Raw genomic sequence first — 15,099 nt, forward strand, 5'->3', positions numbered from 1 at the left:
TTAGTCGTTTTTCTTCACATCCAACTACCTAAAGCGGGACTCCAGAGTTGAGAGCTCTGACTGTGTTTTCCTGGGAATGTCTGAAACTGAAGCACAAGAAACAAAAAGCATGGTCGCTTTTTTCTTTCATATCATTCTTGCTCGGTTCAGATTGTTATCTACTTGCCTCGAGGGGGTCAAGAAGTCATGTATTATCTTTGTATAGAACAATAATTTTGACCTCAGTCTTCTCTGTGCATATGTGCATGGCCACTGTTCACACATTTAAATATTGAATGGCTACTTTCTTTTGTCTAACGATGTTTTCCAGCACAATTAGAAGTGTACTTTTTTTTCCTCTTAAAGTCACAGTGTTCTGCATCACAGGGGATTTATTTTTCTTCTTCAGGAAGGTGAAATCTTTAAAAAAAAAAAAAGAATATTGTATACTTTATATATTCTCAGGTTTATGGAGATAATATATTGCAAAGGTTTTAAAAGCTTCCTCGCCATCATCTAGCTCACTACCCGTAGTGATGAATACACGTTTATCGTCACATCCTCGTACTAAAATAAACGCTCACTGCACAGACTGCACAGGCTACACATCTTCACTACACACAATAACTCACGGTGAGTTTGTTTTTACGTCGGTTCCAGTTCAAGTTCAGGTGTTACTTTTTTGTATCTCGTGCCAAATTTGAGTGCCATTTTTCTATTTTTACTTCATGGTTGTTGCCTTCATGAGCATATTTAAGGCTTTTCATTTGAGTCACAGCTGAAGGTTTGCAATACGAAAAAAAATGTTATTTTCTACCTGAAAATTGTACAATCAATGAAAAATAGCTGTTTCTTGTATCTGGTACAGTATTCTACCAGAAGTGTTTAGCATTGTATGGACGTTAATACAGTATACATGTGTTTTTGTTACTCACATTTCCATATCTGTTTAGTCTAGATGAATACTCAATACTGAATTTGTTCAGGGGTATGTGCAATGACAGATCCATAGAGGCATTATCCAATAGAATGACAGATTACAATATCAGAGTTGCTTATTAAACAATGTTGAACAGTTTGTGTGACTGTCTGTGAAGTCATTATTCATTAGCTGAGGGAGTCCTGCAGGGTCACAGTGGGTGGACAGTTGTGTGTACATACACACACCAACACTGAAGGTCAACTGACCACACACTCACATCACATCACACAGCTCCTCGGGCCAATGTTCCAACAGTTCGGGTATCCATGTTGTGGATGGGGACGTGAGTGTATGCCCCTTCGTGATTGGCTGGCAATGTCCTGTACTCGTCCTTCACCCTGATAGTCAAGAGACGGTGCAACCGAGGAGAAATTAAAATGTATGAGGTTTTGTTCAGGTTTTTTCTACCCGAGTGGGAAATAATGCTCCTTTTCTGTAGATGTGCAGTGAAATGACACGTATTCCTGGATGTTATGCACCTCTCCTCTCGCAGCAAGCTTCATAAAAGCAGAGACATAAAGAAAGAAAATCACCCCAATGTGATATTTATTTTGAGTGAAATGAAGCTTATACAAAGAGACACTGGCTGTGTTGGAGCACCACGACCAGTAACACAGGAAATGGAGCTGAAAGACTGTGACTCCAGGCAGGAGACGTGACTCACCGATTGCACGGATATTTAACCACCGATGTATAGAAATAAATGGAAGTGGGCAGAAACAGGCCTGTCAGCGTTTAGTACAGCAAATGTGTTTATTACATGCACACAGATAATGATGATGAAATACAGTCCAATACAGTTTGATTTTAATGTAAAATATTTCATGCAGTGTTTTATACCCTGCAGCACTATTATGCCTAAATGTTGTGCAGCATTTTCAGGCTGAGCGCTGCTTTGCCGTGGAACTCCCCCGTCCAAACCACTCCGTGTGTGTTAGTGAACGCCCCTTCTCCCTCCAGCCTAGAACACACCAGTTCAGACATTTAAGACATTTGATATATCTGTATGGCTGAATTTGAAAAAGCTGCAACAGACCCTGACTAATGCCAAACTAGTCAAGGCATAAACTATGCAAATGTGTGACAAGGAGATGTCACAAAGTCACGGAACGAAAGGCGGGGCTACTGGAGAGGCGTTTCAGGAGCAGTGTTTTCTGTGGGAGAGAGGAGCTTCTGTTGGTGTGGACTTTGACCTTTTTAATTTTCGAGATCTTTTACATGTACAGGAACATATAACATACTGAAAGGAAGTAGTTTTAATAGTTTTTAATAGTAAACTATAGTTGATAGTCTTTTAACTATAATAGACAGTTTGCTTTGGAAATATACAACTGGAGCCTTTGCTGCTTTAATCTGGTAATAAAAGACGGCTAAACCGAACCATTGCACATCAGTTAGTAGACAGCCATACAAGTATAATTATTTGGAAACTCGTAAAGGACATGTCTTTTTTCAGAGCACACTAAAGGAATGACGCAATAAGTGCAGAAAATTATGTCTTTTTTACCTGTTCTCATGAAATTGACCTTTATAAGTGGAGCCATCTGGGAAGGTGTACGTCCCCGTGCCGTGGTACATGTTGTCTTTGAATTCTCCTTCATATAAAGCACCAGAGGGGTGCTGCAGGGTCCCTCTGCCATGCATCTGTGAGAGACAGAGAATAGGGGGAGAGCATGAGAGGAAATACATGCACACAGACATCAGAGGAGGTAGTGCACACATACTTTGTCGTCATGCCACTCTCCGATGTATGTGACACCACCTGGTGAGGTGTGTTTCCCAACGCCACCCCTCATCAGCACCCCTGATGGAGACTTGCTGCACTCCCCCTCTGTGGAGAAGACAAGTTGAGACCTACAGTATGTGACAGTTATGTAAATGTGTGAAGCTGTATCATCACTCACCATATCTGTTCCCATTTGGGAAAATGTAGGACACCTTTATGGGTCCTTCCCCTGTTAACAAACACACATATTACCCTCAAGCACCTCAGCTGTCATACACAATCCCTCCCTCCTTGTCTGAAAGTGAAAATCATGCCGAATTAGACAAGCAGATAGGAAACAGAGGAGGTGTGTGTGTGTGTGTGTGTGTGTGTGTGTGTGTGTGTGTGTGTGTGTGTGTGTGTGTGTGTGTGTGTGTGTGTGTGAAATCATCACAATCATCACAATCACACCTCACCAGACATCCGTGACAGCTTCCCCCGGGGCGGCAGATGGTTTGACAGAACCGACAGGAAACGCTTCGTACCGGCCAACTTCTTGAATGTGAAAACTCAAACAACTGATTAAAAAGTTGTGAGGATGACACAAACAATCCTCCTGCTAAATTTTGCTCGCTGAATCACCTTAAAAATAATACCCGGCCCTGACTTCTCCACTTAAACAAGGAGTCTGTTTTGTACTCGAAGGGACCTGCTGTTACCATGGTTACAGGTTTGGTGCAGTAGACCTAGCTTAAAAAAGTGCTTTTTGAGATAGCTTTAGTTTTCATAAAAAATAAATTTTGCTAAACATATGTCGCCTTTAATGTACTGTACAATATGCATATACTGTTTAAATAATACATTTACTATTTATTTTTGTATTTCCCAGCTCGAGCGACACCGGAAAAGAAACTTTGAACCCCGGAGTTTCGACCAATCAGAGAGATGCGAGCTACCGGTGGTCGAAACAGCTGCCTCAGGTTTGTTCATACTTGTTGTGAAAGTTAAGTTTTTAAAGTACTTTTACACGTTATCACTTATGTTATGTTTCCGCATATATATATGGCGTTTTGAGACACTAAACCTCTCGACTTGTCTTGTGAGAAAGCCTCTCCGCTGGCTTTGTAAAACCAGAAGTGAGGAGTGAGCTTGCTAGCCGTTAGCTTGTTAGCTAGCCGCAGCTTCGTGTACTTTTCCTGACTGACGTGCCGGGCTGCGCCACACAAAAAAACACCACCTTATTTATCTGATAGGAGCTCTTGTCTGTGCTTTCATAACTTGCTAACTTAACACATCAGCCAGTCATGCTTGAAGTTAAATGGCTGTCGCCCCGGTTCGCTTGTTAAGTCTGCATGCCTGGTCTGATTGCATAATTGTAGCCACCAGCGTTGTGTGTGTCAGCCACCATCTCATTGCTCGCACTTGAACTGAAGTGCCACAATGAGCCAGCCCACAGCTATGTGCGACTCTGTGCACTGCAGTGGATGTACAGTAGCAGCCTCGCTCTGCCCGGGTCCGCAGCTATCAGCTCTCTCTCTGGTGTATCCAGGATTATTGGGAACTCCCACAGCTCAGAGGATTTATTCAAGCTATGCATTGTGTGTCTCTCCACAGATTGTTTACTGCTATGAAAGGACACTGACTGAAGGTGAGTGCACTTTGATCTGACAGCAGTGCATTTAGAGCAATCTGTGATGTGTTTGTGTTTTGAAATGTATTATCTGTGTTGGAACAGAGACATGAGTGCGAGGAGGAGAGGTGGGAAGCCAAACAGAGGAGGGGGGAAATTTAACAAGCCAAGAGGAGGAGGTGGAGGTGGAGGAGGCGGTGGTGGAGGTCGGAAAGGAGCTGCTGGTGGTCACTGGGATGACGATGACGATTTCAGCCTTGATTTTGGACCCAGTCGTCCCAGCAGGTAAACAGTCAAAGCAAGCAAATTAATGATCAGATGTAAGATTCATCACACTCTGTTCATTTTCCTCTCTTGTTCCCCTCTGTTTACTTGGCTTTGCCTCCAGACCTGGCAGAGGACGAGGAGGTGGCGGTGGCGGTGGCGGCAGCCGTTCAGGTGGAGGAGGAGGAAGAGGAGGAGGAAGAGGAGGAGGAAGAGGAGGAGGAGGAGGAAGAGGAGGAGATCGAGCCAGGGATAGCAGAGGTGGCGGTAGAAGCAGCGGCAAGGTTCTCCCAAGGTCCCTGGCAAGACCCAGGACATGCTCAAAGTCAGGTGACAGCATCAGGCCGGAGGTGAGCACCATGCCCATGCAGAGGATATTCATGACTAATGAGAACCAAGAGCAACTCAAGGAGCTGCTGCGGGATCTGCAGTCTCAGGACTTTGATGAGCCATATGAGTGAGTACATTCTACTAAGAGACTAATTGGGGATGTGTTCCTGCTGCGTGAACTCATAACTCTCATGTCCTCTCTGCGTCAGTGAGTCCGGTTCAGATTATTCGGGGGGAGAAGAGAATGAGGAGGAAGTCGATGAGTTGGACCACCGCGAGGAAGGCCAGTATTGGGAAACTAATGACGAGCCTGTGGAGAGGGCAGAGAGCCCAGTATGTGAACTGTATGAGTCTGGTGATGAAGGGCCCACTCCTGAACCTGTCATCTCATTGTTTGCTATGGGAAAACTCAGCAGGTGATGTTCAGATTTGTTTATTTCTGATGTTGGAGTTAACAGTTAACCTTATTTGATCTGGGCTATCAGGAACTTAAAAAACTATTTTGGTGAATATTTAGCTAATCTTCTAACCTTCATATTATCTATCTGTAGGTATGGGTTTGACAGGGAGCGCAGCAAGCAGGCACTGGAGTCTGGTGGAGGGGAATTCGGGGCCACTTTAGAACAACTCCTCCTCCAGATTTTCAGCGAGCGCTACGGCCAGAAAGCCATTTCCTCCGACGGCCTCGAAGGGGTGCCTATGGACGAGTGTTTGAGCCAGAGGCAGGAAGAAGCTCTGGCTCTAACTGCTATTTACGGTGAGCGCTTCAGTGAGCGCATTGCAAACGCAGTCTGGACAGTTACCCTGGACCTCTCGTTCCTGGCAGACAATGCCTCCAGGAACGGCAGGCGTGTCGGGAGTCGAGGTGGCGATGGAGGAGTTGTAAACATTCATGATGTGTGCAGATTCTACCTGAAAGGGAAAGGCTGCCGGTTTGGGGACAAATGCAAATTCAAGCACCAGCTCCCCACTAAAGGGCGATCTGGGGCTGGTTCCCCAGACCTGACGGGCCCGAGCCAGCCCGGCTTCAGCAGCTTTTCTCCTCCCGAGTATGAACTAGAAATCCGTTTCCCCAAAGGAAACAGATACCCGTTTCAGGCCCCTATAGTCGCCTTCAGCACCACCGATGAGTCTGTTGGAGCTGCAGGGAGGCTCAGTGTGACCGAAAGATTGTTTGGAGAAGCGTTGGCTGCAGCAAAGAGCAACGAGCCTGTTGTTTACACTCTGATTACTGTATGTGAGGATGAAACTACCATTAATGAACTGCTGGCTGTTAGTCATCACAAATACAGCACGCCGCCGCCTGTCGTGGTTCCTCCACCATCTCTCGCTATAGCAAAGAGCAAGAGTGTGAGGAGCAATGCTTCTGAGGAAAGCAGGAGTAGTAGTGCTAGCAGCAGTAATCACATCACCAGCAGAAGGACTGCTCCACCCAACAACCAGAGACCTGTAGATTGTGAGTTCAAAAGATTATTTACTGTCCCTATTTTCACTTGAGTTCAACACTGTATTTACATTTATGGGTTGAAATGCCATCATCTCTGTCCTTAAAGTGAAAGAAACAGCAGAGGCAGAGGAGCTGGATGAGAGGGATGATGAAGACGAGGATGAGGCCGTTCCGGTTGAGAGTGAGAGTTATGTCAATCTGAGGAAGAAGATGGTGACTAAGCACAACATGAAGATGGACAACCTGCTGCAAGAAAACGGCAAGCTGTGTCGAGAATTTCAAAAGAAACAGGTAAAAAAAAAAGACTGTAACTGACATTTAATTTAGCTTTACATCCACTCCAACAAGATGTAATTTTAATGCATCACTGTCCATCCATACTTCTCTTCACCCAGTCATCCAGGCGTTTCAGGTCCATGTTGGAGCAGAGGAGGAAACTGCCGGCTTGGCAAGAAAAGGAAAACATCCTCGACCTGTTAGACCGGTGCCAGGTGCTGGTGGTCAGCGGGATGACCGGGTGGGTCACACAGGGCAGCTTAAAGTGTTTGCAGTCATTCTATTCTAACCCTTTTCTCATTTCTACGCCTACAAACGATATGTGAAAACATTTGTGATAAAAGACACCTAAAAGAGATCCTGGAAGACTGCATGTACATATAAATATATTTAAAGAAGATGAAGAAGATTGTGTTTTATTGTTTATTTTTTCTATTACCTCTCTGCAGATGCGGTAAGACCACTCAGATCCCTCAGTTCATTCTGGACGCCACATTAACCGGCCGAGCAGACGAGGTGGCCAACATCATCTGCACTCAGCCACGCCGCATATCTGCCATCTCTGTGGCCCAGAGAGTGGCACAGGAGCGGGCAGAGTGTCTGGGCAACTCAGTGGGCTACCAGATTCGCCTGGAGAGTGTCAGGGTACGACGGGCACAATGACATGTACATATAGTACGCAAGATATTAAGCCATCTGCTTTTAGTCACTGGGTCCAAAGGATTTTGAAATATATGCAATATAATCTATCTTTAAGTCTTATTCTTAGTATGTGTAGCCATGCTTTATATTATAAAATAATTACTTATACATTATCCCTGACTACTTTCCTATGTCAGACATCTGCCACCAGACTGCTGTACTGCACCACAGGTGTGTTACTGAGGAGACTGGAGGGTGAAGCGGACCTCACGGGCGTCACACACGTTATTGTGGATGAGGTGCACGAGCGAACGGAGGAGAGGTGAGATTGCAGAAAGTGTGCATTTAAGCTATTTTTTGTGCATTTTGAGTTGTTGTTTAATTTGGTAATGTAGTCAATCTCAAATGTTAGCTTTTCACTGGATTATAAAAACCTTGTTAGCTGTTTTTTTTTGGTCACTGTCTGTCTCTCTATTTCATCTTTTCTTCGTCAGTGACTTCCTGCTGTTGGTATTAAAAGACCTGATTGTGCAGAGGCCTGACCTGAAGATCATTCTAATGAGTGCCACGCTTAACGCCAACCTCTTCTCTGAGTATTTTTACAACTGTCCCGCTGTCCACATACCAGGTTAATTCCCGCTCATGGTATCTGTTTTAGACATGATATGCATATCACATGTTCAACCCAAACATCTTATTTCATAGATTTTTTTCCATTCAGTGAATTTCTCTCATTTCAGGACGTACTTTTCCCGTCGACCAGTTTTTCCTTGAAGATGCCATCGCTAAAGCACGGTGAGTACATCCTCCTTCACTTGAACAAATGTTTAAGCGAAATGATACTGACGGATCACATACGAGAAAGGAAACAAACACGCACAGGGAGAGACGAGAGGTCCAGATCCAAAATATCATAATTGTCTTTCTTTACCAGCTATGTCATTGAGGATGGCAGCCCTTACATGCGCTCAGGGAAACAGAATTCATCTTCCACAAGCGGACGAGGAGGCAGAGTAGAGCAGAGGGACTTGGTGGACGACTTAGGCGATGACATGTGGAACTTCATGTCTTTCTGTAAGAAGGACTTTGTCAAAGACTCGGTTCCAGACCAGCAGCTCGGCCTGCAGGAGCTCACAGTCAGATACAAAGGTGAGTTTTTACCAATTATCATAAACTGAAGTAACCTCTTTTATGGGTTATTTAAGTTTAAAGCTTAAACTGTACCTCCTTCGTCTTAAAATAAATGTTTTTCTGTCGATGCAGACACTAAGAAGTCTGTGCTGAAGACCATCGCTGCAATGGACCTGGACAAGATCAACATGGACCTGGTGGAGAGCCTGCTGGAGTGGATTGTAGATGGAAAACACGACTACCCTCCAGGTAAGAGGCTAGTCGAGGTACATTCAAAACTCTGAGGAATCTTTGTTGTGGACTTTATGGTGGGTATAACCTTTTGGTTTCTGTGTACAGGTGCGGTGCTCGTGTTTCTGCCAGGCTTGGCTGAGATCAAGATGCTCTACGAGCAGCTCATGTCCAACAGAATGTTTAACAACAGGGGCGCCACCAGGTCTGTGACTACAGTCGTGTGTGCATTCTGCAAATTTAATTCCTGTTATTGTCGAATTGTCATAGTAATTTGGGGAAACAAACACTGGCTACTTGTCACATGCTGACTAATGTGGCTGTCCTTTCCCCTTGTTAGGTGTGCCGTGTACCCGCTCCACTCCACCTTGTCCAATGAGGAGCAGCAGGCAGTTTTCAACCGGCCGAAAGAGGGCGTCACAAAGATTATCATCTCCACAAACATCGCTGAGACCTCGGTAACCATTGACGACGTGGTATATGTCATCGACTCCGGCAAGATGAAGGAGAAACGGTAACAGTATTTTATTGCACAGTGGTTGTGACTTGGAGCACATATTTGCTGTCACACAACGAGACATACAGTATTTTTTCTAATTAGTTTCAGAGCTTCATGTTTTTAAAATCTACATGTGTTATATTTTTCTTCAGGTACGATGCAACTAAAAGCATGGAGAGCCTGGAGGACTCGTGGGTGTCTCGAGCCAACGCGCTGCAGAGGAAGGGTCGAGCAGGTCGCGTGGCCTCGGGCGTCTGCTTCCACCTCTTCACCAGCCACTGCTTCCAACACCAGCTGGCTGAGCAACAGCTGCCTGAGATCCAGAGAGTGCCTCTGGAGCAGCTCTGCCTCCGGTAGATCCATCTGTTTGCTCTTTGCAAAACGCCAACCTGCTTTGTTGTCTCTGTAAATACAAATAATAGAGGCTCGTGACCGGATTTATGCTCGTATATGGAGGGGAATCTGGGCCAACAGAAGATCTTCTTACCTGTAGCACCATGTCGGATGTTAGGATATGCATAAACAATATTACCCTCCTCTTGTATTCACCATTCCCCCCTCTCTCCGACAGAATCAAGATCCTGGATGTTTTTGCTGAGCAGACGCTGGAGTCTGTCTTCACTCGGCTCATCGAGCCCCCGGCTATAGGAAGCTTGGACGCGGCCAAGCAGCGTTTGCGGGACCTGGGAGCTCTGACTGAAGATGAGAAGCTGACCCCGCTGGGCTACCACCTGGCCTGCCTGCCCGTCGACGTGCGCATTGGGAAACTCATGCTGTTCGGTGCCATCTTTCGCTGTCTCGACCCAGCACTCACCATCGCTGCCAGTCTGGCCTTCAAATCACCATTTGTAAGACACCGTTTGCCACTGTTGAGATACCATATGCGTCACATTTTGGCATCACAGAACTAGTTTTGGCTTGATCTTTGTGTTATTTTTAATGGAGAAGAACCTACATTATAAGTCATCAAAATGTGGAAATACTTCTATAACTGTTATCCCATCTCTGTTTTCCAGGTGTCTCCATGGGACAAACGGGAAGAAGCCAATGAGAAGAAACAAGCCTTTGCCTTGGCCAGTAGTGACCATCTAGCTTTGTTACAGGCATACAAGGTACTGACTGGACTCAAGCACACAAAATCAGTCTTTTTTTAATGTAAAAATGCTTTTCAAATGATGGATGTGATGGATTTTCCCTCTCCTGCAGGGATGGTGCTGTGCTGCAAAGAACGGCCACCAGGCCGGCTACGTTTACTGCAGGGAGAACTTCCTGTCTTGGCGAGGCTTACAGGTTTTTTATTTTTGCTTCACATCAAAATAACTGACATGAATCTAGTAATTCAGGTTTATTGTGTTCTTCTTTTGTGAAAGTGGTCCAAGAAAAATGCCTTTCTTTAAAAAAAAAGAATCTCTGTTGTGACGTGTGCAGGAGATTGCCAGTCTGAAGAGGCAGTTTGCTGAGCTGTTGTCTGACATTGGCTTCATCAAAGAGGGACTGAGGGCCAGGACGATAGAGCGCACAAGCTCTAAAGGCACGGATGGTGTTCTGGAGGCGACTGGCCGGGAGGTAACACATAAAAACAAGCATAGTAGTGCTGGAAGTGTTTTTTTTTTTTCTTCCAATACATGTTGATATATAGGTTGTATAATATCGCTTTGTCCTCTCCAGGCTAACTTGAATGCTGAAAACATCCGGCTGATGTCTGCAATGCTTTGTGCTGCCCTCTATCCCAATGTGGTCCAGGTGTGTATCCATTCTTTGTAGTCACTGAATAAGAAAGTGAAGCTTGTGATAATGCCTCTTCTTGCACACTCACTATCCTGTGTTCAATCCTCTTGTTCCAGGTTCGAGCTCCTCAGGGGAATTACAAGATGACCAGCAAAGGAGCGATGAAGATGCAGCCCAAAGCCAACGAGCTCCGCTTCATGACCAAGAACGACGGCTGTGTCCACGTGCACCCCTCGTCCGTCAACTACACGGTGAGATACAAGAGAAAAGGTATCGTCTTGTAGTGAACGGCTAGTTGGAGCGACAAGCCTCCTCACTCTTCTTTGTGTTCCAGGTTCGCCACTACAACAGCCCCTACCTGGTTTACCACGAGAAGGTCAAAACGAGCCGCGTCTTCATCAGGGACTGCAGCATGGTGTCCGTGTACCCGCTAGTGCTGTTCGGAGGCGGGCAGGTCAACATGGAGCTGCACAAGGGAGAGTTCGTCATCTCGCTCGATGATGGCTGGATCCGGTTCGCCGCCGCCTCTCATCAGGTCAGGAATAACAGAGATCTAATTGTTTAGAGTTCAATTATGAAAAATGCAGAAAAATACTGTGCAAGCAAAACAAATTACACACATGAGCTTGTCTCTGTAAATATGTGCGTATTTGTGTCACTCAGGTGGCTGAGCTGGTGAAGGAGCTGCGCTGGGAGCTGGACCAGCTGCTGGAGGACAAAATCAGGAACCCGAGCATGGACCTGTGCAGCTGCCCCCGCGGCTCCCGCATCATCCACATGATCGTGCACCTCATCTCTACTCAGTAGCTCTGCTACTTAACGCCCACTTTTCACCCCTTTAGTCACCCTCAAGGGCTTAAATGCATGGAGCTCTGCAGTGAAAATGTCGTCTTGCTCCTGCATCACTGCCACGAAGTGAATTTAATAACATGTCGCTCCATTATTTAGAGAAGTGCGGGTCAACAACCATGAACCTGGTTATTATTTGTGTTGTATCAAGATCAGCAGGGTAGATACCGGACTTGAAGTGAAGGTCTGTGGTTGGAATACAGTCACCACACCATCCTGCTGCCACCACCTGATAATTCAGTGTCAGTTTACACATAAAAAACAAAGCTATTGTGTTGCTGCACTCGAGGCTTTTTAAAGCAGAAATTGCATTCAAAGAGAAAAATGTATCTGTGCAGGTGATCCACAAACCTCCATCATTGTTATCGCTGGAATGAAGCGCTTCTTTTCACAGGTCTTATGAGAACAATAGAACTTTTGGATGCCACACTACTACTGTATGTGCAGTAAATTGGCACACACCTGATTGTCGAATTATGATGTCATTTGAATACAGTGCATATTTATTTTGGGTTGTGCGTGTCTCACTCACAACGGAGAAGTTTCTTGGGTCCATATTGGATTTCTTCTTAATTCTCACAGTGGCTGCACACTTGTTACGGTTGTGAATATTTTCTTTATATTGCATGACTGAGAGATCCAAGAGCTTCTGCATGGTATCTGGTTGTTTTACATTTACATGAATGTATTTAAACGTCACAGTGATGTCAAAAAAAAACTGCATTTTCACAGTGTGGGAATGCAAGGGCTTTTTAAAATCTGGAGAATTTGGTGAGAATTGCCAAAGAATTTGAAAGCTTATTGTCTTAAAAAGTGATGAATTCCACTGCACAAAAATAAAAAAAGACTGACTGACTGTTGGCTCCTTTTCCCTTCTCTTACTGAGTGTTGTGTTGTGTTTGAAACCGTCTTGGATGCAACAAAAGAATTTACAGGCTCGTGGGTGAGGCCAACCCCTTCATTCATGAGCGGGTCCGTCCTGTCTCTACGACAACAGGGCATAAACAAATAGGGTATCACTGTCCCAGTTGAAGCCATCCAGTTGCCACTTACAACAGTGCCAAGTCCAGAACTGGTAAGATAAACGCGTGTATTTTAAATTTGTGATTATTTCAAGAGCTGAAGGTGTTTTGAGAACGCTCTATGTGCTGCCTAGCTGTTAAATGATCAAAAACTGTCAATTATAGCATTCTTCTGTGTACAAATCTCATTTTACAGATGGGTAAATGATCTCTCATCATATTGGAAGCGACTTTGACATCTTTCATTATGGTTAAGTATATGTAACATTATACTATTATACAGGACAACCCAAACTATTCAGTGTAGTAGAGGAATCAAACCTAATTGGAATAAACTATTTTCTTCAAAGCCCACCAAATCCAGGAAATCAAGGTCCCACAGTTCAAGGCCCGCCAAGAAGACTGGGAGTCCAAAAACACCCAAAAAGAGGTCTGCTAGTGCCAAGTCCTCCAAGACAGAGGTGGACATCCTCAGCCCGGCAGCCATGGAGAATGTCTACTACATCGCTCACAATGCAGTGGACTGTCTGGAGTTCAGAGGCTTTGGTCGGACACATTCAAATAAGAAGAAGAAAAAGAAGAAGGGAACGAAACGGAAGAAGAAAAAGTAGAACATTTCTGCCAAACCTGAGAGAAAATTTCCTTTTTGTTACATTTAAATACCTTGCTGTTGGCACCATCTGGTGGACACAATTTGTAATGACAAGTTCAACTGCAAGAACCAGTGGAATGCAGTAATATGAACGCTTTCTTTTTCTTTAACAAATTCATATAAAACTGTAAAATTGTGCCAGTAAATCTTGACTTCACTCACAAGGCAGAGACTTCAAAATTCATTATGAACAACTTTATTGTAAAAGTTTGGCAGTTGTTATGGATAAAGCTGGAAGCTTGCGAAGGAAGTGTTTAAACTTTGTGTAATGCAACACAGAACAGCTTCTATTGGATTTCAATTTGGAGAACATTATTTACACCTAATGCGGAGATAATGAACGGCATGTGCAAGTTAAAAACACCACAGTGCATCTCAGAAAAGGCCAGACAACAGTGCCATTATACTGGACTTAAAGTGATCCCACCAGTGAGTTGTAATATTCTTTAAATCCAGTCTTTTTTTTTTTTGCACAATTTATCTTATAAAAATAGGCTACAATGAGAACACGCCTCTAAAACTAAAAGGAAGAAACAAATGCGGTTCCAGGCACTGTTAATATTCTCATACATATTTTACATTTTCAACCCTTATATGAAATGTATGCTTGTTATATAATAACCCTGTAAAATAAATAGTTTCTCTCCAGAGTCCTTCTTGTTCTTGCTTGCAGCATGGTCCCACTTTGGTCACTCTGGGGGCTTCTTCTTGGCCTCCACGTCTTTTTTAAAGGCTTCGATCTTCTTGGCTATGTTGGGAACCTAGAGAGGAAAATGCAGTACAGTCACTACAACCTTGATACACATATGCAGATGCCAGTTTATTAGGTACACTTAACTCAAAGTAGTGCAGTGTAATACAAAGTTCTGCAATAAATCCTCCCTTTATGATGGCTGTGATTGATTCAACTTTAAACTGGATTGCAGTCCACTGAGCTGTTTTTAATCTTAGGTCCACACTACTTTTATCAATAATAAAGACCTTATTATTGATCATAAAGTTGATGTACGTCATTGGAGGGAATAAATAGCTCCTGCAGCACCAGACCAGGCAGACACCTTAGGTTTGTCCAATGGAGGGCGTGGTAGAGAGGAGTCCGTGTGACAAGCAGACAACTTCAGGTTGAAATCAAGTCAAGATCAGATTAAATCAAACTTACATCATAGTTTTGAGCCAGGTACATCCCCACAACATTTCCCAAGGTGAAGCCAGCCTGGAAGACAAACAACACATGTCATTTTAAGGCCGAAAATATCTGACTTACTGATGAAGTAACATCTCACAAGTTTCACACGAACGTTAATTAAAGTGACTTTAACGAGGCGACACAGTTAACTGTTAACTTTATGGTGGGTGACAGCTTCTTTTCAGCTTTGTTTTCAGAAAATTGACACTGACAAGACATTAACAGCAAGTTATCTTTAGGCTAACACGTTAGCTTGGCTAGCTTCTCATCTGTCAGCATCCTGTCACACGTCGATGTCATGCATTTTAACGTCGATTAAACTCACCAGGAATTGTAGCATTGTGAATAACGAAGGATTAGCAGCAACTGACCAACTTACTGACACAAAATCAGGTAGTAAGTTGAAGGTTGGGGAGGAAACCAACCGAGTTACCGTGCTAACGAAGCTAGCCCGTCATCAACAACGCGTATACGCATGCGCGCGAAAATACACTCTCGCGTTATTTCAGGAGCACGTACGCTGTAGTCTTCTCCTCAACCTGCGCT

At 44.3% G+C, this 15,099-nt stretch overlaps 4 protein-coding genes across 4 annotated transcripts; 2 read left to right on the forward strand and 2 right to left on the reverse strand.

The window, feature by feature from the left end:
* Positions 1 to 1,819: 1,819 nt before the first annotated feature.
* morn2 (MORN repeat containing 2) lies at positions 1,820 to 3,344 on the reverse strand. The gene is made up of 5 exons (XM_073480253.1): positions 3,143 to 3,344; positions 2,866 to 2,916; positions 2,686 to 2,792; positions 2,469 to 2,605; positions 1,820 to 1,922 (listed from the first exon to the last, which is right to left on the reverse strand). The coding sequence occupies exons 1-5, from the start codon at positions 3,147 to 3,149 to the stop codon at positions 1,820 to 1,822; spliced, it is 405 nt and encodes a 134-aa protein (XP_073336354.1). The 5' UTR covers positions 3,150 to 3,344.
* A 1,473-nt stretch (positions 3,345 to 4,817) lies between these two features.
* dhx57 (DEAH (Asp-Glu-Ala-Asp/His) box polypeptide 57) lies at positions 4,818 to 12,549 on the forward strand. Its single transcript, XM_073480962.1, has 22 exons — positions 4,818 to 5,017; positions 5,100 to 5,306; positions 5,442 to 6,346; positions 6,444 to 6,628; positions 6,733 to 6,854; positions 7,063 to 7,258; positions 7,453 to 7,577; positions 7,750 to 7,883; positions 7,996 to 8,050; positions 8,190 to 8,404; positions 8,519 to 8,635; positions 8,726 to 8,822; positions 8,958 to 9,131; positions 9,269 to 9,469; positions 9,688 to 9,964; positions 10,133 to 10,228; positions 10,323 to 10,406; positions 10,545 to 10,682; positions 10,785 to 10,859; positions 10,961 to 11,095; positions 11,179 to 11,379; positions 11,508 to 12,549. Exons 1-22 carry the CDS (start codon positions 4,920 to 4,922, stop codon positions 11,649 to 11,651), a joined length of 3,981 nt encoding a protein of 1,326 aa, XP_073337063.1. The 5' UTR covers positions 4,818 to 4,919; the 3' UTR covers positions 11,652 to 12,549.
* Positions 12,320 to 13,326, forward strand: LOC141008703 (small lysine-rich protein 1). Its single transcript, XM_073481153.1, has 2 exons — positions 12,320 to 12,349; positions 13,066 to 13,326. The coding sequence occupies exons 1-2, from the start codon at positions 12,320 to 12,322 to the stop codon at positions 13,324 to 13,326; spliced, it is 291 nt and encodes a 96-aa protein (XP_073337254.1).
* A 221-nt stretch (positions 13,327 to 13,547) lies between these two features.
* Positions 13,548 to 15,018, reverse strand: stmp1 (short transmembrane mitochondrial protein 1). The gene is made up of 3 exons (XM_073480644.1): positions 14,879 to 15,018; positions 14,527 to 14,580; positions 13,548 to 14,128 (listed from the first exon to the last, which is right to left on the reverse strand). The coding sequence occupies exons 1-3, from the start codon at positions 14,891 to 14,893 to the stop codon at positions 14,057 to 14,059; spliced, it is 141 nt and encodes a 46-aa protein (XP_073336745.1). The 5' UTR covers positions 14,894 to 15,018; the 3' UTR covers positions 13,548 to 14,056.
* Between the last annotated feature and the right edge of the window lie 81 nt (positions 15,019 to 15,099).

This window comes from Pagrus major, chromosome 14 (assembly GCF_040436345.1).
Source record: "Pagrus major chromosome 14, Pma_NU_1.0".
Taxonomy (NCBI): Eukaryota; Metazoa; Chordata; class Actinopteri; order Spariformes; family Sparidae; genus Pagrus; species Pagrus major.